The 22,897-nt window shown below is 34.0% G+C and overlaps 2 protein-coding genes across 2 annotated transcripts; one reads left to right on the plus strand and one right to left on the minus strand.

Moving 5' to 3' along the window:
• Nucleotides 1-3,882: 3,882 nt before the first annotated feature.
• Nucleotides 3,883-9,011, plus strand: LOC105132008 (thiamine pyrophosphokinase 1). The gene is made up of 6 exons (XM_011035256.1): nt 3,883-4,449; nt 4,554-4,650; nt 5,343-5,415; nt 5,660-5,761; nt 6,287-6,536; nt 8,633-9,011. The coding sequence occupies exons 1-6, from the start codon at nt 4,323-4,325 to the stop codon at nt 8,746-8,748; spliced, it is 765 nt and encodes a 254-aa protein (XP_011033558.1). The 5' UTR covers nt 3,883-4,322; the 3' UTR covers nt 8,749-9,011.
• A 259-nt stretch (nt 9,012-9,270) lies between these two features.
• On the minus strand, nt 9,271-22,521 carry LOC105132009 (uncharacterized). The gene is made up of 27 exons (XM_011035257.1): nt 22,273-22,521; nt 22,023-22,197; nt 21,836-21,951; nt 20,240-20,356; nt 19,938-20,084; nt 19,073-19,719; nt 18,411-18,535; nt 18,224-18,315; nt 17,821-18,037; nt 17,631-17,697; nt 17,241-17,389; nt 17,062-17,132; nt 16,796-16,969; nt 16,610-16,681; nt 14,205-14,306; nt 14,022-14,111; nt 13,316-13,391; nt 13,103-13,199; nt 12,942-13,011; nt 12,675-12,854; nt 12,473-12,595; nt 12,291-12,374; nt 11,474-11,658; nt 11,249-11,387; nt 11,112-11,171; nt 10,280-10,384; nt 9,271-9,672 (listed from the first exon to the last, which is right to left on the minus strand). Exons 1-27 carry the CDS (start codon nt 22,360-22,362, stop codon nt 9,559-9,561), a joined length of 3,684 nt encoding a protein of 1,227 aa, XP_011033559.1. The 5' UTR covers nt 22,363-22,521; the 3' UTR covers nt 9,271-9,558.
• Nucleotides 22,522-22,897: the final 376 nt, after the last annotated feature.

A 22,897-nucleotide genomic window follows, 5' to 3' on the forward strand; every position in this document is an offset into this window, starting at 1 on the left:
TAAAATCTAATAAATAGTTTAAATAATAAATAAAAAAATTACTATAGTTTTTTTATATATTTTTTTATTTTGATTTTTTTGTTTTGTCTTTTTTTTTATCTTTTTTTCCCATATTTTTTTAGCCTCCCCTGTTTTTTAAAATATTTTTTTTCTAGGATTTTTTTGTGTGTTTTTCTAAATTATTTTTATTGATTTTTTTAAATATTAAACTAATTGAAAATTTAATTATTTAAAAAAAATATATTATAGAGTGCTACAATGTTTCCTTACATAGTTTTTTTTTTTAAGATCTTTGTTAATTTTTTTCATATTAAGCTGGTTAATAATTTTATTTTGTAAATTTTTTCTTTAAAATACTGTAAATTATTACAATGTTTTTCCGCATGGTTTTTATTTTGCTACAGTGTTTCTCCACATGTTTTTTTTAAATTATCTTTGTTGAATTGTTTTTTAATATTGAATTAGTTGAAAGTTTAGCTTTAACTTTTTCTACATGTTTATTTTTATATATTTTTAAAATTATTTTTGTTGATTTTATTTTTTTATATGAAATTCGTTGAGAGTTTAACTTTGTAGTTTTTTTTCTTTAAAATACCATAAATTGCTACAATGTTTCTCTGTATGGTTTTTTTATGATTTGTTTTAGAATTTTTTTTGTTGATTTTTTTTTATATTGAGTTTGTTGAGAATTTAGCTTTATAATTTTTTTCTTTAAAATACTATGAATTGTTATAGTGTTTTTCCATGTAATTTTTTTATTGTGATTTTTTAAAATTATTTTTTAAAATTTTATTATTTTTAACATTAAATTAATTGAAAATAACAATGATAATAAAACACTATATATTACTATAATATTAATATTCTCTTGTTAATAATATAATCCGTGTATAGCCATTATCTGTCTCTAAAGTCAATATCCTTTTACGGGATCTTAGAAGCATGCTCAACGAGAGTGATTGTTTTAGCATCGCTTGTGAAATCTTATTTTGTTTTGGTAAGTTTCCATGTGTGGTTACGTTTTCGTGACATTATAATGTGTGCCTGCTAGGGAAAAAAAAAAAGTTTAATGACGCTGCAATTTAAGTGGCTTCATCAGTCTTAGAAAACTTAAATAAATCATAGAAATATATATATATATATATATATATGTGAAAACTAAATTAAAAGAAATTAAAAATCATTATACTTTCAATATGCACTTATTACTATACACCTAAACTCAATGGATTAAAATAGTAAAATGGCGATTTTGCCCCTCTAAACATAACATAAATGGTCATGGAAGCGGGGATATAATAGGTTTTTTCCCCGTTACAAGCACGGCTTGTTTGCCTCAGCGCCCTTGGAGGCGAAAATTAATACGCTGAGCGGCAAAAGCACTTTCATCTTTTCCGTTTCAGTTGCATGGTAAAATTAACACATTATCCTTAAATCAGAATTGTTTTGCCTTGGATCAGAAGGTATTTTTGTTTTTGTTTTTTTGTGGTTATCTAGTTTGATCATAGTTAATTTAGTATTTTTATATAAATTAAAATATTATTTAATCTGAAAAATATGATTGTGTGTGAAAATATTACAAACACACATGAATTCTTCTATGTTTTTTGGATGGCGCATATAACAAGCAGGCTCTAACTTTCAAAATAGAGTTTTAATTCTAATAGCATCACCTCCATCACCAGGCGACTCATATAGCTAGAATATGTCGGTTTTGTGTTGGTAAAATATATTTTTTTTTGTTCTTTTCTTGATTCTAAAGTTAATCCTTTATATTTTAAAAACAACTTTTTCATTTATTATTCTTCCAAATTTAATTCCTTTTCTTTTCATTACTGTTTTTTTTATATTAGAATATCTATGGAATTGAGACTTTCTTTCCATTCAATTCTCTTTTAGTTTTTCACATTTTAGATTTGGTCCTTATATTTTTAATTAATTGTTTAGGTATTTTTTAATTAAATTATATTTCAATTATATCTCTTGATATTTTATATCACTCTCTTTATTGGATAATTTTTTCAATTACATACCTCAATATTTTATATCATTCTCTTAATAAAAAAAAATTTCAACTACATCCTCAATATTTTAGTTTGTTTTATTTTACGTCATATTTGATTATTATTCTCTTTATTACTGACTATCTTGTTTTTAATCATGTTTTTGTTGAAACTTCATTTTTTATTTCATTCTATAATATTTCAATGATTAAGATTTTGTTAACCTTTCTTATTACGAGTTTGAAATATTAAGTTAGGTTTAAAAAATCAAGCTAATCACAATCTATGTGCTAAACCATAATTTTCACGTGTTCCTTATCTTTGCTAAAGGTAATATTATGTTTTTAATTTATTTGTTATCCCTGCCATCTATTTATTTATTATATTATCAAATTAATTAAGATTTGATATAATTATCGAGTTTTTCTTATTATTTTAAAAGCAAAAACTCTTTGCTGAACATTTTTCAATGTTATTTTTTAGTATATATATACTTTTTTAAGGATTAAACCAAAAATACATTTAGATAGTTTTGATATGCTTGACAAGTATGGACTCGGCAACATATTTTTTTTTTAAAGTTATACGGTGTATCTTTTGATAATATAAACAAATAAATTTTATCTCAATTTAGGTTTATCTCGCTAAAATCAGCAAGACAAGTTTGTCTAATTCTATACACAATAGTTAACTAGGATTTATTTAAGTTAACATAAAAATAAAAATAATTATTACTATAGTTTTAAATTTCTACCATGAAGTTGATTTAAAGCAAGGTTAGGGTTACGAATTGGATTGATCATTAATCTAAGTCAATATAAAGATAAAAATACTTATTATTATATTTCAAAACTCGACCCAGTATAGACTAGAGGCTTGCCCCAAGCCAAGGTGAAAATTGACCCGAATCAACACAATGGTAGAAATAATTACTACCATTGTTTTGAAACTCGATTAAGAGGTTGATCAAGGACAAATCCTAGATCACAGTCCAGGCTCAGGCTACAAATTTAGTTAATTATTGGTCTATATCAATATAAAAATAAAATTAATTATTATAATAATTTTAAAATTCAACCTAGTATGAAACTCGGGTTACGAGTTAGGTTAACTATTAACCTGAGTTAATATAATAATAAAAATAATTATCATTAAGCTTGAGTATTTTTGGTTTAATTTGGTTCTAGACTAGAACAAACAACCAAGCTAAAATTATTTATTTCTAAATTCATAAATCAGATTAAACCAAAAACTAATTCAAATTGAATACTTTTTTTTTCATTTTAAACCAAAATTATTCAATCTTGTGGCTTTTTTCTGCTTCTCGATCTCAACATGCAAGTTCCGCTACTGAAAATGCATTTAGGATTGGATCCGGAACAATGCCATTATTTGACAGGATTAGAGAAATCTTTTAGCTTTCCATGTATGATTAAATAAAAAGAGTCAGAGCCATGCGATGAAAAGCTTAACTTTTAGTCGTCTGATTGAATACAGATTATAAAGCAAGGAAAGCAAGTAATCGGTAATCAAGAGAAAAAATCGCATAGAAGGTGATTGAAATTTCAATAAAAAAACAACAAGAAGAATAATGTTATGTAAATAAATTTTTTATATAAAATCATCGCACGAACACACGCTTCAATTATTTTATTCATGAACGGTCAATGAATTGATACTAAATACTAAATACTTAATTCTAAAACCCACCATGGATAACCTTCCTATCAAACCCTCGCTACCTGCCTATTAACACGTGACACAAATGCTTATGAACAACATCACAAGACAGCAGTTTATAACTGAAAAGTTTGCATATTCACAAACGGCAACACTTTGACTAGGCTTGCCTCTCCATGTCTCACACCGTAAAGAGGAATTATTGCAGGGAATGGGATGCGACAACACAGCTTTCGCTCCCATTGTTTATTAGTCAACTCTTTCACTGTCATAACAACAAAAAAGTCGAAATTTGATTATTTTTTGAAAAAAAGTCTCTAATCACCACTGATTTTTTTTTGGGGGGATGTTTTATGCTGTTTGGAGAGAATCTGTAAAAACCTTGAGGTAAAAGTAGAATTCCTAAATAGTTTGCTGCCAGGTAGATAAGAATATGTTGCCAAGAGGTGGTTGCAAGTTGCAAAATTAGGAATCAGTGCGGCCACCACCGCCACCACCACCGCCACCACCACCGCCACCGCACCTTAAATATTCAATTTCTGTATGAATTTTTGAGCATTAAAAAAGAACATCTGTGTAGAAAAGTAGAAATACGTCTCCGCTTTTATTTTCAGTTTAATTTAATTAAATAAGCAGAAAATGGAGGTGATGACCCATTCTTCCACGTTCCTTCTTCCCAGGAACCACCACAGCTCCTCTGTAACCTACGCACTTGTCGTCCTAAACCGACCCCTCCCCAGATTCACCCCACTTCTCTGGAACCACGGTTCGGTTTCCCTTGTGGCTTTATCTTTCTTTCTTTGCTTGCCAGCGTGAGCGTGACAAATTTTTTTTTCTGGTTTTTGGGGGTGTGTTTTATGTGTTGAACAGCAAAGGTGAAGGTGTGTGCTGATGGAGGTGCCAATCGGGTGTTCGACGAGATGCCTCTTTTGTTCCCTAGCGATGACGCTCTTGATGTTCGACAAAGGTCTCTCTCTCTTTTTAATTTTATATATATAGAGAAGTTGCTTTTGAGATTTTACATGATAAAAATCTGTTCATTCATTTTACTATTGGGTCTTAAACTGGTTTTGATTGACACAAAAACGAAATTTTTTTTGACGGGATCTATGCTAATGGTGGATTCATGGCTGAATGAGATCAGCAAGGCCAAGTCAGGTGTGGATAGAGTTGTTTTAAAATGAACGAACCCGGAATTATTTATTTGTGTTGGAGAATCTTGATGCTTGTTTTTAAGTTTTCTGGGAAAGAATACGTATTCGTGCGCAATGATCTGCCTCTTAAAACGTTTGCGGGACTGTTGAGACCCAACTCAAAATTCTACATCGGATTAGTTTGTCACGGTGTCCAAACATTTTAGGCAATTTAGAATTCTTAAAAGTTGCTAAAACTTATATTTTTATTTCCAAACAACCTTTGTGCTTTTCTGATTGACATCTACTGAGCATATCATCGTTACTGTTCCTCCAGCAAGGCAGTTCATGAAGGCTGCTGTCTGAGCAGACAAGAGTGAACACTACAGAGTTTTAGATGATTTGGAATATTAGCTAGACATATCATACTTTAGAGACATGAATTATGTGTGGTGGTTCTTGACACCATGGTTCTCAAATCACCGCCTGTCATCTTCAGTAATTCTGACTATTAGCTTTCAACCAGGTACAAGCCGGACATAATCAAAGGAGACATGGACTCAGTTCGGACAGAAGTACTGGACTTCTATACCAACCTGGTAATTCAGTCTCTTTGCCCCACTTATATCACTGTAGTATCAGCATGATGTTTTCCTTTTATTCTTCCGAAGTATCTTCGTTTCATGCCCTGCCAACTTATCGTGCTAGGAGTGGGCACCTTATGATTGAAGCTCTTTTTTAATTTTCTCAACTGATTTCTGGGCCATGCTTTTACATGATTCCCCACACCCCCGTGCTCAGTCAAACCTTGTTCAGATACTTTTGCTTGCTTCCAAAATGCAGGGAACCAAGGTAGTTGATGAATCTCATGATCAGGACACCACAGATCTACATAAGTGTGTAGCCTACATACGGGACCTCACTCCAAACTTGGATAAATCGAATGTAAGATAAACTTATTCATATCCAAATCTTCCTTTTCCAAGGTGCCTTCTCATCTCGTGCATGTACCATCTTCTACCTGGACACTTGTATAAATAATTTTGGTTGATTTACTTTCTGAGTCCCTGTGATTTGGTGAGTGCAGTGCCTGCCTAAAGCGTGCATGTGTGAAGATCTTACAATAGCATATATTTGAGACACTAAGTTTTTAGTGCAGCTTAACTTTCACTTCTTGTAAAACTAACACAATAATTTCTGACATTATATGATTCCTGTCTTTGCCTGTTTCCATATGCACCCCTCGAAGTCATTTCATTGCTTTAAAAGTACAAAGTTCAAAATTTCTGAGCTTTCGAGAGTTGCAAAATAAATTCCCAGAATCATGATCTCCCTGTTCTTCATAACAATCCTGGCTAGTTTTTGCATAGGAACTTGTCAGTATTCATTAAACTGCACCATCAAAGCTGTGACTGTTCCCTACTCAGATTGGCATTATGACAGGTTTTTAGCTTTTGCTTTAATTTGCAGCTCTGCATTCTTGTAGCTGGAGCACTTGGTGGACGATTTGACCACGAGGCTGGAAACATGAACGTGCTGTATCGTTTCTCAACCATGCGACTAATTCTTCTATCGGATGATTGCCTAATCTACTTACTTCCAAGTACTCACCTTCATGAGATTTATATTCAATCTTCTGTCGAGGGTCCGCATTGCGGACTCATTCCAATAGGGATGCCATCTGTGAGCACCACAACAACAGGGCTTCAATGGGATCTCAGTAAGTATATTGCTTTGAAATTATTCTGGTGATTGCTCTCATTTGCTGAGCTAATAAGCAGAAATATGTAGAGTTAAAATCCTGACTCTTGTGTTCTCTGGTCAACATCAACAAAAACTTAAAACTTTTCATAAAATTGCCATATACCTCCTCACACATTATTATTCACTGTAACAGTGTAATTGCAGTTTTCCCGACACGGGAGGCAATGGGATCTTTTCACCATGATTTCTTCTATTGTCATTTTCAAATTATGCCAGGATATCTTGGTCTTTTTATCTTTTTGTAATAGTAAAATAAAAAAAATATTAACTTATGTCTAGAGGCTTTCTAGTTTTTTCAATTTGATCACGGTAAAATGATTTAATTTATCTTAGAGAAAAGTTTATTAAACTTCTTTCTACAATCTGATCACGGTAAAATGATTTAATTTATCTTAGAGAAAAGTTTATTGAACTTCTTTCTAGGCGTTTTTTCATTATTTTTTTTTGTTAATATCAAGTTGATTTAAGGCTATTTTTGTATTTAAACAAATATTAATTATTATTAAAAAGACTTAGTGGTGCATGTAATGCACATGCAAGTGGGCAGCTTATGTGGTGCATACGGGGTTGTTCAGCGGTGTTTGAATTTTCTGGATGTCTTTTTCATGATGTGGCGGTGCGTGTAGCTAAAAGCTTTCTGGTTTGGCATTGATAACTTTTCTCCTTGTTTTTTTCTTTCTCATGTTGATGTTATTTTTTAAAAATTTAAAATAATCATTTAATCTTTTATTTCTTTATATTTGAGTTTTTTTATTATTTATTTGATTTGAAATAATTTATAAAAATAAAATTGTTTTTTAATTTCATCTACTTTTAATTTTTTCATATTTCAAATTTGATCTATATTTTTTTTACTTTGATAATTTTTCAAAATGATTTTTTTATTTCATGTTTTAACATTAAATTGATTGAGAATTGAGCTTCTTTATTGAGTCTGATCTAAAATTTTATGGATTATAAGTTTTGGACATTAATCTAAGTTTATAAGATGTACTTGAGTTTGCTTGTTTTTTTTGCCTTTCTTAAAACTTGTGTTTTTTTAGTTTCACCATTCAATATTTATTTAATTGAAGATTGAGATCTTTTATTTTAAATTTTTTGCTTTCTATAGAATTTTTTTCTAATTTAAAAATCATTTGGGTTATCTCAAGTTTTTTTACTATCATTATTTGTTAAATTTACTTTGACAAATTTTTTAAATTGATAATTTTTTTAATTATTAAGAATTAATTTTTCTTTTCAGTTATATCCTTTAAGGCTCGAGTTTTTTTTATATTAGGCTTTATGATTTTCATTAATTTTCTTTCTACTCATCTATTTCAGTCCCAACACTGACTCAAGTTGGCTTAATTTTTTTTAGATTTTTTTAAATTAATATTTATTACGTATCATTCTTAAACATTGAGATGTTTTGGAATAAGTTTGTAATGTTTTCCGGTTTGCTTGCTATTGTTTTATCTCATTCGCGTGATTTGGGTTGTAAACTTTGGTTAGCTTGCCTAATTTGATGGTTGTTTTTTATTTTTTTATTTTATCTTTTAATATTTAATTTGTTTAGAATTAGATTCTGATTTTTTTTAATTTGTTTTATGTTGGCTTACTTGGGGTTGAATGATGTAACTTATATATTAGACATGCTCAGATTAGTATACGTTCATTTTTTTTTTCCAGTTTTTTATTTGATTTGATGTTTGGCTTTGCTTTCTTTTCTGTTTTGGTGACTAATTTTTTTACAGGTTCTTGTGGGTTTTTTTTTTGGTTTAAATTGGTCCACTAATTGTTGTTATTTATTTTTTTATTATCTGATTAGATTATAATTGTTTTTGCTCCGAGTTGGTTTTGGTTTGGTGTGATTCTTTTCGTCATTAACTTCCTATACTCGTCGAATAAACTTGCAGTGATAGTTATTGTCTGATAATTTCTTCCATCCTCCCTTCAGCTATAGCCTTGTTTTCCCTAGGGGTCTTGGTTTCTCCCTTCAGCTATAGCCTTGTTTTCCCTGGGGGTTTTGGTTTTTTCAGATTATTATTATTATTATTATTATTTTGGCAGATAACACGGAGATGAGGTTTGGTGATGTGGTAAGTACGTCAAACTTAGTCCGAGGAGAAAAGGTAACGGTGCAGTCCAGTTCCGATCTTCTTTGGACGATATCCATTAAGGTGTAATGGCAAGCCCTATTCTATGAAAGAAGAATGGTGGAGTGGTTTGCGGGTAGTTCTATTTGTTCATATAGAATTATTATTCGGAGGGAACGCTTTATTTCATGCAGTATTAGCATTCCTTTTTCAAGCCCTACTAGGCTTCTCCTCTTTTTGTACTTCGCCTCCAGTACAATTCAGGAAATAATTGTAAGAGGTTTGCCATTTTTCGGTTTTCATTGACCGCCTTCTTGTGTGTTTATTTTATAACTTTTGATATTTTCAAATTATTTTGATGAATTTATATAAAAAATAACTTTTAATATATTTTTTTTTAAAAAAAGCAATTGTTAGTTACCTTGCCTAGAGGAACAAGTAATATGACCTAATTTCTCTCTCGTTCGAATACCTCTTTAAAATGAATACAGATTAAAAGGAAAGGTATCCCTGACATTAACATCTCTCCTCCTTCAAAAGGTTCTTCTGTGTGATAAACTGATCGTTTAAATTTAGATATATAACAATTAATATTAAGATACGAGAGGCGAATAAGGTAAAAACTGCTTTATTCATTAATCAAAACTAGTATTTACATGCTAACAAGATGGGGAAAATTGAATTAAGAAAAGAAAAAAAAGCAGCTGTGGCCAAGTAACCTGCAAATAAATATTGGTAGAAGTCCTAAACGCGGTGAATAAATTAAAACCTACTCTATGGTACAGTGGGGGGGGACCCTGCAACGGAATTTCCAAAAAATACAGGTCCCCACCTTTTGGGTGAATCAGGCGACTCAAGAACAAATTAAACAAGAAATGCCTATACATAAAGATAGGATCTCTACATGAAATAGCTGAGCGATTTCTTCTTTCTAGATCCACCTTCTCCATAAAGATCATTCCATTGGAGAAGTTCGTTCATGTTTGTGGACTCTGATGACACACTTGCGCACACCTGCAATTAAAGCATCAAGTATGACCTGAGGTTCATGACTTTCTCCGCCCTCCATGAATAAATTAAAACCAACCCACGGAATATTAGACATGATCAAATGACAATGCCAGGGTTGTTTAGGTTTGCGGGGATTTTAAAAGTACAGGGACTGGGTGGTGTTCAACCAGACTAAAACATCAGAATATAAATTAACAAAATTATGCAAAAGGGGTTAAGTTATATAACCCATTATGTTCTCTCTTCCTCAACGTTATGACACGTTACCATGGCTGACACATTATTTACTATAATTTTTAGTCAAATTAATTCACATTTTAATTTAACATTTATTGGGCCACACCATCATGCAATTTTTACACTTCTACCATACCTCATTTAATGCTTCACTCACCCCTTAACATCGATCTAAATGCAACCTTAAAAGAAAAACCTCCCAACCAAGCGAAGACGTGACCAAACTATTGTCCACACTGAGAAACTAGACCAGACATCCAAAAGAACATATCCGAGCCAAGTTGTGAAATTAACAAGCTACATTGAAATGAGTATAATAAACTACTCAGCCCACACCCCAAACAATTAATGTATAAGCTCTAAATTATCGTACCTGTTCATGTGCATATCTAAAATCCTCCATCTTGAGAGGGCGGATGTCAGCACTGCTGTACAATACAGGTAAAGGACTATCCTCAGCCAATGCCAGACTTCTTTCCTGAAATCCAACCCCCCCCAAAAAAAAAAAAAAGTCAATGCATAGCCAGTAAGCGAACAAAAATCATGTGCGAAAGTCAAATCACCATGTATAGGATTTGAAAAGGCAAGCAAGCCAGTAGTTTAGAATTTTATCACGCTAAGTTTCCTCCCAAAATTTGTCTAAAAGCATCAGCACAACCAAATAAAAATGATTAAAATAGGTCCAAAAGTTGAATCAGGACATCTTGAGTTTATAAGTCAACAAGCAACTATATTTGAATTTCAAAGAAAACCCTAAATGCAGTAGATGGTTAACTTAAAATGTTTACTGGCAATGTGACAAGTCTTCACATTACATACTAGGACCTGGTACTTCCATGTCATATTTGGTGCAGCCACGCTAAAGTTCCAAGAATGTATCTACTCTACAAACATAAACCACATGGCAGTTTCATAACTGGTAGCTGCTCCCTGAGTTCCAAGAATGTAGTCTTCTTGGCTCACTAACAACTTAACAGGAAGAAGCAGGCAAGTAATTGTGAGCAAAACTTGTATTACAACAGTGTGAACTAAAATGACGTCTAGGCATGGAACATTTCATGTAATACATATCCACAACCAGTAACAGTGGTCAGAATCTATACACAAACATTGCAATTAAAGAACTAGATATGGGGTTTCAATTAGACATCTTCTATAATACAGAAAAAAAAATTGCATTAAACTAGTAGCAGTGTCCAACAAACCTTCTTTTCCTTCTCTAATATTTCTCGTATAGGACAATGAGCAGCAGTAACACATAGATTCTGAAGAGAGAGAGAGAGAGAGGATTAGATGAAAATCACGAGGGAAAAATCAAATGTTATGTAAAGAGTAAAACAACCTTTAGATCGCTTCCAGAATAACCATCGGTCATATTTGCAACAGCTTCTAAATCAACATCAGGTGCCAAATCCTCTTTGGCCAAGATAACCCTCAGAATTTTTTCTCTATTCGGTGCATCCGGCAAGTTAACCATTAATCTGCCAACCATTTGTAGAAGAAATTCAATGATGTTGCTGCTGTGCTAGTTTAAAGAAAAGGGTAAGATAAACATGAGATAGCATACCTCCGGGGAAGCCTCCTAATAACAGCCTCATCAAGGTCAAAGGGCCTGTTCGTGGCAGCAAGTACCAACACTCGTTCTTTGTCTTTTGTGCGCAGACCATCCCAATTCACCATGAACTCATTCTTCATCTTACGCATAGCCTCATGCTCCCCTGGATTTTCACGTCTTCCCAACATGCTATCCACCTAACAAACGTAAGCCAAGTGAGGCGAACATCTATTTCAAACAGACTCGAATGCAGTTGTTGCTATAATTACCATGATGACAACGATGGTATGCAATATAGCCTCTTATGCATTTTGTTAATTGCCTTTTGTTGTGAGTTTCCTTAAATATCTGGAAAGACATGTTTTGAGAAGTTGGGAACTTTAAAAGACTACTAAACAGAGAGAGAGAGAGAGAGAGAGAGAGAAATGGTGGGCAACAGTCTAATAAGGGAAAAAGAAGCACCATCTTTCTTAAAAAATGCTGGTCGCAGGCCTTATAACAAAAGGTTATCTTAAAAAATCTATACTGTTCATGTATGTTGATTCAATTATTCCATTAACATCATTCCAAATTAATTATTATATTTCAGTTGTATGACCAGCAACTGCATTTGTATTATTTGATCGAAATTCTATAAACCTATTAGGAAATTTAGCTTTTAAAATCACTGAATACAACAGGAGAAAAAAAGGAACCAAAAACAGGGATAAAAAGAAAAAAAAATTGTGAATCCAATCTATCAGCCTACCAGCAATGGCCATGGACAAGCAGGGGGTTTGAAAATCAACTACCAGAATATCAGAGCGACCAGGAGATATAATGCACAAACCTCATCAACAAAAACAACACTGGGAGAAATTTTACTAGATAAAGAGAACACTGCCTTGACGTACTTTTCACCTTCTCCAAACCACTGCAATAAATATTAATGCAAACATTTCAATAAACACTCGCAATGCTCAAGTGAAAGCTCCCAGAATAACAAATAGGGTACCATGTACACATCAGTACCTTTGAAGTAATGCTCGACATAGATATATTTATAAAGTTTGCACCAGCCTCAGTTGCAACAGCCTTTGCAAGCATTGTTTTCCCAGTACCAGGAGGCCCAAAAAGCAATATTCCCTTACAAGGCTGTAAAAGGAATACCATCCTGTAAAGAAAGAATTACACATACATGTAGAAGAAAAAAAGAATGCATTACGCAATTAACCTTTGTCAGCTGTCCTTTGCAAAACAATTCAGGTCTTTGCAGAGGGAGCATAACCAGTTCCTTCAAGGTATCCTTCACATTTTCTAAGGCTCCAATGTCGTCAAAGGTAACTCCAATGTCACTAGGAGGAATAACATCTGCTAGAAGTTTCTTCTCAAATTCATTCTCAGTGACCACATCCTGAAAGATCTCTTATGTTAATTTAATATGTAATGAAAACAAATGTTAGATAAGTATCATCTGAATAGATATGGCCATCAACTTTACCTTTAGTGAATTCTTCAAGCTCTTGTTTTCATTTTGTATGCCCTGAAGAATGCTTAATCCATACATGACACTGCAGCATATACATCAAAGAAAAAAATAATACATGATATGAGTGGCATTTCGTAATTAATGATGGAAAAAAATATGGAGACAAAAAAAACCTTTCAGAAGATATAAGAAGTTTGGAATCTTTGACGGAGGCTTCAGAACAATGCATGAAGTGGTGACTCAAAGCCCATCCCACCATTTTCTCCACACCTATTTAAGTAAAATAACAGCACCATTGAAATATTGCAGTTTAAAGTAAATATCAAAAAATAAATAAAAATAGAGAAGACAAGAAGAAATGCAAGACTTGAGTCAACAACTCTTACTTTCAGTTGCAAGGGCCTGATCTTTAATACATACGGTTTCTAGGTCAGGGCAACACAAACCAACTCGGCTAAGAACCTGCATGGATCACGTTGAATGTAAATACACAAATACCACAAGTCAGAAACAACATCATAGTTTCTAATTTCTAAATTTAGAAAACCAAAAGGCTTTAAAACAACATAAGAGGGGGGAAATGTAAGATACAAAGCAAAGGCTTAAGTTGATATCTTGAAATGGATCCATATCTAATAACATCTAATGTGGAAAACATGTGTAACTCGGCAAAAAAATGACTCTTCATTGGCAAATCTAAACCAGAGAGTCCGCAACAGCACGTGAGGACTTAACTAGAAAATTTTTCTAAGCTAGGAGGAATCTGTGTGTTTGGAAGCCACACACAAGTATGAAATGAACCATCATTTGACTATATGCAGGGGCACTTCAAAAGCAGTAAAACTGCAACAGTATCAGACAACCAAACAAGAACAGCGTTTGATTTTAAGCATGGAAGCATCTGTGTGTTTTGATGTCATGGGCGAGAGCAATGCTACTCATCATTATAAGCAACTTCAACTGCATAAAGGTTGGCTACCACACATACACTAGAGGAAGTCATTTCAAGACAAGCAGCTGCCATGTAGAAAGTAGGAAAATCAAGATGAAACTGGAAGTAACAAGTCAGGATACAGAAGAGATAACACTCACTGAACGAATGCTAGCAATGTTGGCCTGCACTTTCAGAGTTTCAATATCACGTTCCAGCTGCTGTTTCCAGTCCACAAGCAAAGCTTCATCCTGCCAGGACGCTTAAAAATGTAGGCCAAGGCATGCAAGGGATGGAGAATAAAAAAGCTTGTCTAGATTATGAACTGAATGCATGAACAATACCTGAGGCAACTGTACTGTCACTTTGTTTGGGAACAGACGTGAGAGCTGCTTCATTGCCTTGGGTGTTTCTTTGCTCCTATCACTCAGTCTACCAAAGCTATCCTGAATGAGAGGCAATACTTGCATCATTATCATTCTTCAGTGATGTAAAATTAGTGTAAATGACCCAAAACAACCAGCATGGAAGCTTTTGAAATTCTGGATAGTAGTAAAATGAATCCAGTCCAAATAGCATCATAGTCCGAAAAAAATCCATTGCGTATGATTATAATCAATGAACTCCATTTGCACATAAGAGGATAAAAATCCATTTCGTATGATTATAATCAATGAACTCCATTTGCACATAAGAGGTAACGTACAAAAACTTTAAAGTTTTACAGAGAGAAAGGGTACAAGTAAGAGCAAACAAGATTGTCTATATAAGAGCTGTGCCGAGCAATCAAATCTGTAATCACCTCACCACTGCACTCTTGGTCTGGTTATGTCATGGGTAGTAGTTAAGCTTTATACCAGGTGAAAAGATGCATCAGGTGTCAAGAGAATCATGTATAACAGATTTTATAGTAAAAAGAATTAAAAGAAAAATTGCATCCATAGCCAGGCTACTAAGGAGAGTAATCCATGCACTGAGAAATAATAGCAGGAAAATAACTCAGGTTAAAGATCCTAATGTTGTAGAGTTTCTCAATCATCGATAATCCTAATGCTATAGCATTTAGCATTTCTCAGTAGTTAATTAATGGACTCGAATGATCCTCAGCCTATCCGACTACATGTCAAAGAAAAGTTACTATGATTCTAAAATAACAGAAATTCACACAGAATAACAAAATCAGTTCCTTTCAATTTAGATGTCTTCAAACGACCTAGTGAAACACAAGGATTTGCCTCATTATAAGGTTCCTCCTGGGGTTGGATTCTGCAATATGTAGAAGATCAATCTGAATTCATTTCAAAATATTTGGAAATGTTTCTATAAGTTCCTGAGATAAAATGCTTTTTACTTCATAACTGCAAGCTTTGTAGCATAAGTGTGCAAACAACAATAGTCAAACTAGAGAATGAAGGCGTTTCATGTTATAGTTTCATCACATGTAGGAGACTGGCATTGAATTCTTTTCTTGCCAGTATGACATCTTATTTTAAAGTTTTCATGTCTTATAGCTTATCACATGCCGATTTCTAGGAATACTTGCAGGATAGAAATCAATTTTTTGACAAAAAAGCTGATCATGAAACCTATCGACTTGATTTAATATATGATGTTGAAAGCTACTAGCTAAATTAGTCCTTTTAATCTTTTATGATTTTAAGTCAAATAATAAATACAAAATTTACCATTTTATGATTTTAAGTCAAATAATAAATAAAAAATTTACCAGGAGTTCAGATCCAATTGCTGGAATATAAAACGTCTATACATATTTGCTGGGCAATTTGTTACCATTATTTAGGTCCAGTAGGGAACCCTCCTTTTTATTCTGCATTCAAATGAATTCTTCCAGAAATCAGCAAGATTCAGCCATCATATCATCTCCAATTAAGTCCTTTCAGCCCAATCTTATTCCTAAATCTCAGCCAAGGCATAACCTAATTGTTCACGCCAATCTCTACAAAAAGGGTGGTTTCTTGAACAAATCTACCCATTGCCAAAACCATCGAACTATCAAGAAACATAACGCCAGAATGTGCTGGTATTTGTTGAGGAGATCTGCATTGGAGAGTCACTTAGGCCTATACATGGGCTTGCAAGAGTGAAGGCTGACACACACAAGTTTGGACACCAGTTTAACCCAAAAGCCTAAATTATTTGGTTATGGGTCCATCTTATATTTAAGCACCTCACTTTTCTCGCTCCCTTTCAATATGGGATAGTGATAGCTATCACTCACATGCGCACCTAACAGTATTAATCCATAGAGCAAGCGAAAAAAAGGAGGCAAAGAACAAATGATAGGAGAATAGTTCAAATTTACATCATTTTTTACCCATAAAATCATTGGAAGCATAATTGTAAAATTTGCAGCATAAAGATTTGCCTAGCACAAGCCTGGATAATAATACAATTAAATATGCCCAAGCTATATCTGTTTAAATATACCTCATCACATTCAATGACAACAAAGCCTTTATCTCAAAATTGTTGATACAAATTAACAGGTATCCAATTAAACAAACGCGGCTATCATGAGAAGAGAATGGTTATGTAGTTGATTCTATCTCTATACACACAAATGTACACACATATGCACTATTGAGGGGGAAGTAGATCAGCCATCAATCAGAAATGCAGAAACATATAAATAGAAGTTACTCTCTGTACAGTCATGAATTTGAGAAGATCAATATGGAGTAGAAAGAAAAAAATACGTCCACAATCATTATGGCAATGCTTTGCATACCGGGAAAGCAAGATCTAGTAATGCAGTGTGGTTGCCTCCAAACTTTGTAAATAGAAGACCACCAGCATGGGACTGTAAGATAATAAGTAAGAGAAAATGTATGAAATTGTCAGGGTATTGAAAAACTTCAGTGTCAACATAGCAAAGATAAAAATACAGTTACCAGAATATCTGCAACCTGCTTACCTTCTCCTTACGATTGTCAATCTGGGTATGGGAGCCAACCACGACAACTTTCCCTGGTAAACTTTCAAGCTTACTCTTTAAGGAAGAGTACGCATCTTGATTTCCCACCACTGACTTTTCTAAGTCTTTCAGAAACAAGATCAGGGGGCCATTTTTACTTTCATTTAAAGCGACCTATCAACATGAGAACATTCAGCTCAGAGCCTTATATGAGAAGAAACGGAAGAAAGCACCAACCAACATCACTCAGTGAAAGCAGCAAGGACCTCAAACAGCTCATTAATAGCAAGCCTGTCAACATCTTCTCCTCCAGAAATATCCAAACGAAGTGAATTAGCTGCAGAGTAAATAAGGCATTAGTGATATTGGATTATGGACAAGCAAGTACCACCATCTAATTATCTAATAAATCAGTAAAAGAGTCTAGATGGTTCAAGAAAAGCACCAGTACAATAGAAACCATGATCCTCTTCACAACGACCACCTAGATCGTTGCCTTCTGGGATGGATCTATCAAATCTAACTCCAATTTTAGAGGAGTCATTTCCTTCAAAAGCAAGGACCACCTTGCCTCGTAAACCAATTGTCGGTCCCCTATCAAGAGAGAAAAGGTTCCGATCAAAACAGAAAGGAATACTTTCACAAAAACTAAGCACCTGGTTGAATATGGTATCCAGGAAGCTGGGCAATTTTGAAATTCAGCCCAAGGCACTTATGACATAACCAAGAAGCTTGAATTCAAGACAAATTAAAACCCCATGTACTTGGGAGAGCTACAGCCAATCAAATGGAAGGAACCCAACAAGACATTTTAAGAAAAAAGAAAGAAAAATACTTCAAAGGAGGCTGCAAAGAAGAGATTGCAGATGCTAAAGAGGCGCCCACAAACTTCACTCTGTCACCTGCAATTTAACAAACTGTAAGCTCAGCTAGCAATTTAGGTATTAACTCTTAAAGTAGTCTATGAAACCATAACTAAAAGACAATTTATCTCAAAAAAACTGCTGTTATATAAGCAAATATGCCTGTTTTAAAAGTGTAGTTTTTGGATGATGCAGTAGAAGTTTCCTGCTTTGGCCGAGCATGAGAGCTGAATGTGGAGCAACCAGTTATGTCAGCCTCAACACTAGAAGTAGGTTTCTTAGATTGTAACGCTGCCTGCACGGCTCTTTTGGCAAACACAGAGACTCTTTCAGATTTTGAACTTTCTCTAGAAGAATCAGCTTCTTTGGGTATTGATCCCTGAATTTATTAGAGCGCGGAGTGAGAAGAAATTAGTCACCTAAAAAATGCTTACTTGGTGCTCCAAAAAAGCAGCATATCCTAATATGGATGGAAATTTGTGTGAGACATGCCTTAAGGTATGGTAAAGCATGCTCACATACAAAGAACAAAAATATAGATTCTGAAGATATCCAATAAGCTTACACCAGGCAGTTGAAGTGAATCCACAATTAGTAGTCTAGCACCAACATCTTTGGCAAGTGCCTTTGTCAGAGTCTCCTGATATATTTCTGAACCTACAACAAAATTTCACAAGAACAGGAGCCAGTAATGATGAACATACAAAATGAGGCACGAAAATAAATCATAAAACAAAAACAAGGGGGACTACCTGCAGGACCAGATAGTAACATGCGTGGGGACACAGTAGGGAGATCGCAAGCAAACTTTGCAACTTTGTTACCGCACTTCAAATGGATGAATGTAGCACCTATCAAAACTTTCTTAGTTGTATCACTGTAAGAGAGCTCATTGTCAGTAAAAATACCAACCTCCAAAACACTTGGGATCAATTTACAATTAGTTGTATCAATTTGGTCCAGCACAAGAAGAAATAAGATAAAACAAATGGTGTATCAGTTATCAAGAGCTTGATTAGATTAGTGACTTCTGTGGAATTCAACTCAATTCATTGCCTTTTTCCAATTCCATTGTTCAGCAATGAACTAGAGCATACTTGAATTGAAAGGGTGAATTTGATACAAGTGCTAGTACGGCCTTTTATAATCTAAAAAGGTTTGATTTTCTTAAATTAGCACATCCTTTTCAAAAATCTGAGAAGAGGTTTGATCCCACCAAGCAACGGTCATACTAACCATTTTTAGATTTGTTAGTACACAGTTTTGTCCTTACTCCTTGTGTTTTAAGTCGTAAGGGACACACAAGATATGCAGAGTGTGAATAATTTCCATGTTGAACTGGTTCATAGCAGAGAATAAAATATTCAATGAGATAAGTATTTTATTCAACTACTTAACAAATGAGAACATGCACCTTAGATAATATGGGAAACTGTCAAATGAAACTTCAATCTCCTCAGGATTTAGAATTCCTTTCTGTAAACTATCCTTGAACAATTGCCGTCTAGTGGACATCAGAACTGGTGGAGGATCAAGATCCTTGAGGATTTCTCTCCTTTCCCTCTCATCAAATATTTTATCAAGTTCAGAAGATGAACCTGCAAGCATCTGCAACAGTGGCTTTAATTCATAAGTTGAATTTGGAATCCTTCCAATAACTGCATCCGTACAGGCACCCGATCCCATGCTATCAACATTAGCATTTTCACTGGCAGCGTTAGAAGAAGGAACAGCAGCTTTCTCCCTAGGGGAGACATCAGCAGTATCATTATTGCTTGTGCCATCCTTCATTTCAACATCTGGAATACGATCTTCAGATGCTTCACAACCAGAGGGCAAGATGGAGAAGTCTGTATTTTGCTGCGTATCCTCACCAGTTTTGGCAGCAGGTGGAAGAAGATGTGACAGAGAAGCCAATATCGAAGCGCCTGCATAATCTGAGGGATCTCTAGGCCTTGCCTCAATATGAATCCCTTTTATAGGAGCACTTTGGGCTTCTAAGATGCTTACGGAAGGCATACCTGGAGTGCTTAAGTTATTGCTTGTTAGCTGCTGAAAAATCTAGAATTCCCATTAAGGAATTCAGTGATCCTTAGAGGAGGTGATGGACATTTTAGTCAAATGATACAATGCAGACACACAAAAATCTAGATAGGAAAAGGAATTTTCCTGCTATGCTTTCACAGAGACAGAATAGTAATACAAACAAGAAGATAATGATGATGATGATACATAAAGCCACAATATTTTGCCAAAGGCAAAGCAAAGAAAAAGGATACATATGCATGTTTGCCAGAGGTAGTGAAAATCACTTCATCGCCTCCGTTTAAAACTAAACTTTCATTCTTCTGATAAAGTTTGCCATTTACTTGGACTGCTCCTTTGCCCCCAGTGATTTCCAATAAGACAACAGATGCACCTCCACGCTGCAGGGTGATTATAAGCAGATTAACAAAGAGGAGAACAGGATTGCATTACATAATAATGGAAAATGATGCAGTGTCTTACTTTGATTCATTTACTTTTTTGTTAATTAAGAAGTAAAAACATTACAGACATTAGATTGTGCAAAGAGTACTACCTCTATGTGCTTCAGTTTGCATAAAACAGTACTGATGGATGGATCATTAAGCCATAAATTGCATTGACGACTTTGACCAACAGAGAAAAGAGTGCTATTCATCAGCTTGTGAGGATTCTGGAATGAATAAACAGTTAAAACCATCACAAACAATCACTTGTTCAATTCCATAAAATATGGTAAAACATCCAGCTCAATCTTCAGAATTCTGCCTTTAAGACAGAAGAGATAAACAAAAGTCAGCACTAGTTTTCCAGTTGCTATCATAACTTGGAGAATGAATAAAAAAAGAAAGAAAAAAAGAACCAGGCATCAATTTCTAAAAAATAAAATAAATAATCCCATTTTCCCAATTGAAAAAAATTCATGACATTAACATAGAGAAAAAAAATTACAGGCTAATATAAATCTTCTCAACTTCCATTCATTTTTCAAAACCAAATCAACAATCCTTGCATAGGGGAATTAAGGAAAAAAACATATTTATCACAAGAATTTTTGCTTCAACGGCTGCTTATATACTTGAAAAGCAACAGAATGACATGAATATACAACTAGCCTTATTAAACAGAGATATGAACCACAAAATGAAATGAACAAAGAAACCCTGAAATTCCATTCCCTCCCCTCTTGAAATAAATTTTACAGGATTTTTACCAGGCAACGAACTGACAATCAATAGACAATTTGAGACCCTCACTAGACAGCACTTGGAATCACAAGAAAAAGATCCAATCAAATTTCCCCACAATTTTTTCCAGGTAACCACATATCTAGAAATGAACTAGACCTTTATGTAGAGCACTTAAATACCCTGTGAGACAAAATCACAAGTAACTTAAAATGTGACATTAATGGTATATGTCTAAATCAATACACGCACTTGTAAAATGCATGCAACCGTGAAAGAAGCCACTAACTCACATAAAGAAAGTTTTTTCGTTCTTAATTTCATAGTGATATAAAGAAGCCTTCATCAATATGCACACTCATAACCTGCACAAAATGCATGCAACCGCGAAAGAAGCCCTAACTCACATAAAGAAATATTTTTTTGTTTTTAATTTCTCAATGATTTAAATAACTCGTAATCATCTCAACTAGATTCACAATTACTACCCTCAAAAATCCAAAGACTTAAAACATGCTAAAACAAAGGTTTATTAGTGAGTCATCTGGCAATAATGGTCTGAAAGGTTTCAGCAAAAAAATAATTTCCACGCAAGAAGTCTGAATTTGTGGCAACAATGCAGGAAGAAACTCGTAGAGTGATATCATCTCATGTCTAAAACAACATTCGTCCTCGTAAGCTCTCTAGACATGAACCATAAACATAATACTAAGTGCAGAAAAAGTCGAATAACAATACAAATGATAAAGATCTTAAAGATCATGGAATAACATAGCTGTGTGTAAAACCAAGGCGGATGAACTAAACAAATATTGGCAACATGCAGACCCAGTGGGGAGCTTATAGCCCAGAATTGTGAAAACAACACTCCAATTAACAAACATGGAATATGTCAGTACAGCATCCCCAGACTAAATTAAAATTCATCATCTTTTCATAATCAATCAAACACACCATCTACTCACCTGTGAACATTGCGACAACAATTGGCCCCATGCAGCTTTGGCATTTGATTTTACTGATTTTGGTACTCGTTTCTTTGACTTATTCAGCAGTACCGCAGCCTTGGATTTCTCTCCAGCTGTAATCTCATACAAAATCAGAAGAACTTTTTTTTTCAACAGCAAAAATAGAATAGAAAGAAGATCGCACCTAGAGACATCAAGTCCTCGGCTTGGATATCAGCGGATTTCTCCTCCTCGGGCGGATCTAATTCAGGTGGTGACCCCGATTCCTTTTCCGGACTTGTACTTTCTAAGGGAAGCACCGGCGGCGGCGTATCACTTGTAGATGATGACACCTCTAATGCAGCAGCAGCCACAGCAGCCTATAAAAAAAAATCAAAAAATCAAAACATGTCACAGCGAAAAAAAAATCTAATATGTAGATGAAGAGGGGGTACTTTGCATCTTTTGGAAGAGGGCGGAGGAGGAGAAGAGGGAGGAAGGGAGCGTTTGGAGGAGGAGGAGGAGCTGCGTCTGGTTTCGACCATATTATTGCTGTCGTTTTGCGTCCTGCTGTTTGGTCGTTTTGATTCAGGAGAGGTTTGGTTGTTTGCTTTTGATGGAGAGAATCGACAGAGAGGAAGGTTGAATGATTTGAGAGAGAGTGTTTTTGTGAAACGTTTGTTTTTTATAGCTTCAATTTTTAGTGGCTACTAAATAAGAAAAAAAAATTAATATTCAATTGGGGCAAGCGGAGGAGGTTAGGGTAACAGAGGGACCTCCCAGTTGGTGAAATCTACTAATATATAACACAAACAGAGTAACTAATTACGGTGCTTGCTCAGCGGATTCGGATCAAAATTTAATTTTAATATAAAAGTATTTCCTGACGCCGTTAGGATTTTAAGAAAAAATTAAATACAAACTGAAAATTTAACGAATCATTAAAATTAACATTAATCATTAAAAAAACTAATAAAATTGGTGTTTTTTATGTGTATCTCCTCGTAAAATATTATTTTATATTAATAATTTTTTATTTTTATTGTTTAAAATATTTAATTTATTAAAATTAAATTTTAT

This window comes from Populus euphratica, unplaced genomic scaffold (genome assembly GCF_000495115.2).
Source record: "Populus euphratica unplaced genomic scaffold, PopEup_1.0 scaffold26.1, whole genome shotgun sequence".
Lineage (NCBI taxonomy): Eukaryota > Viridiplantae > Streptophyta > Magnoliopsida > Malpighiales > Salicaceae > Populus > Populus euphratica.

Coding starts and splice junctions, on each gene's coding strand:
- LOC105132008 (XM_011035256.1), top strand. CDS start 4,323: ATGGAGGTGATGACCCATTCTTCCACGTTCCTTCTTCCCAGGAACCAC. Junction 5,762..6,286: donor CAAACTTGGATAAATCGAAT/GTAAGATAAACT, acceptor TTTAATTTGCAG/CTCTGCATTCTTGTAGCTGG. Junction 6,537..8,632: donor AGGGCTTCAATGGGATCTCA/GTAAGTATATTG, acceptor TTATTTTGGCAG/ATAACACGGAGATGAGGTTT.
- LOC105132009 (XM_011035257.1), bottom strand. CDS start 22,362: ATGGTCGAAACCAGACGCAGCTCCTCCTCCTCCTCCAAACGCTCCCTT. Junction 18,316..18,410: donor GTTACTATCTGGTCCTGCAG/GTAGTCCCCCTT, acceptor ATTTTGTTGTAG/GTTCAGAAATATATCAGGAG. Junction 13,392..14,021: donor ACATTGCTAGCATTCGTTCA/GTGAGTGTTATC, acceptor TGATCCATGCAG/GTTCTTAGCCGAGTTGGTTT.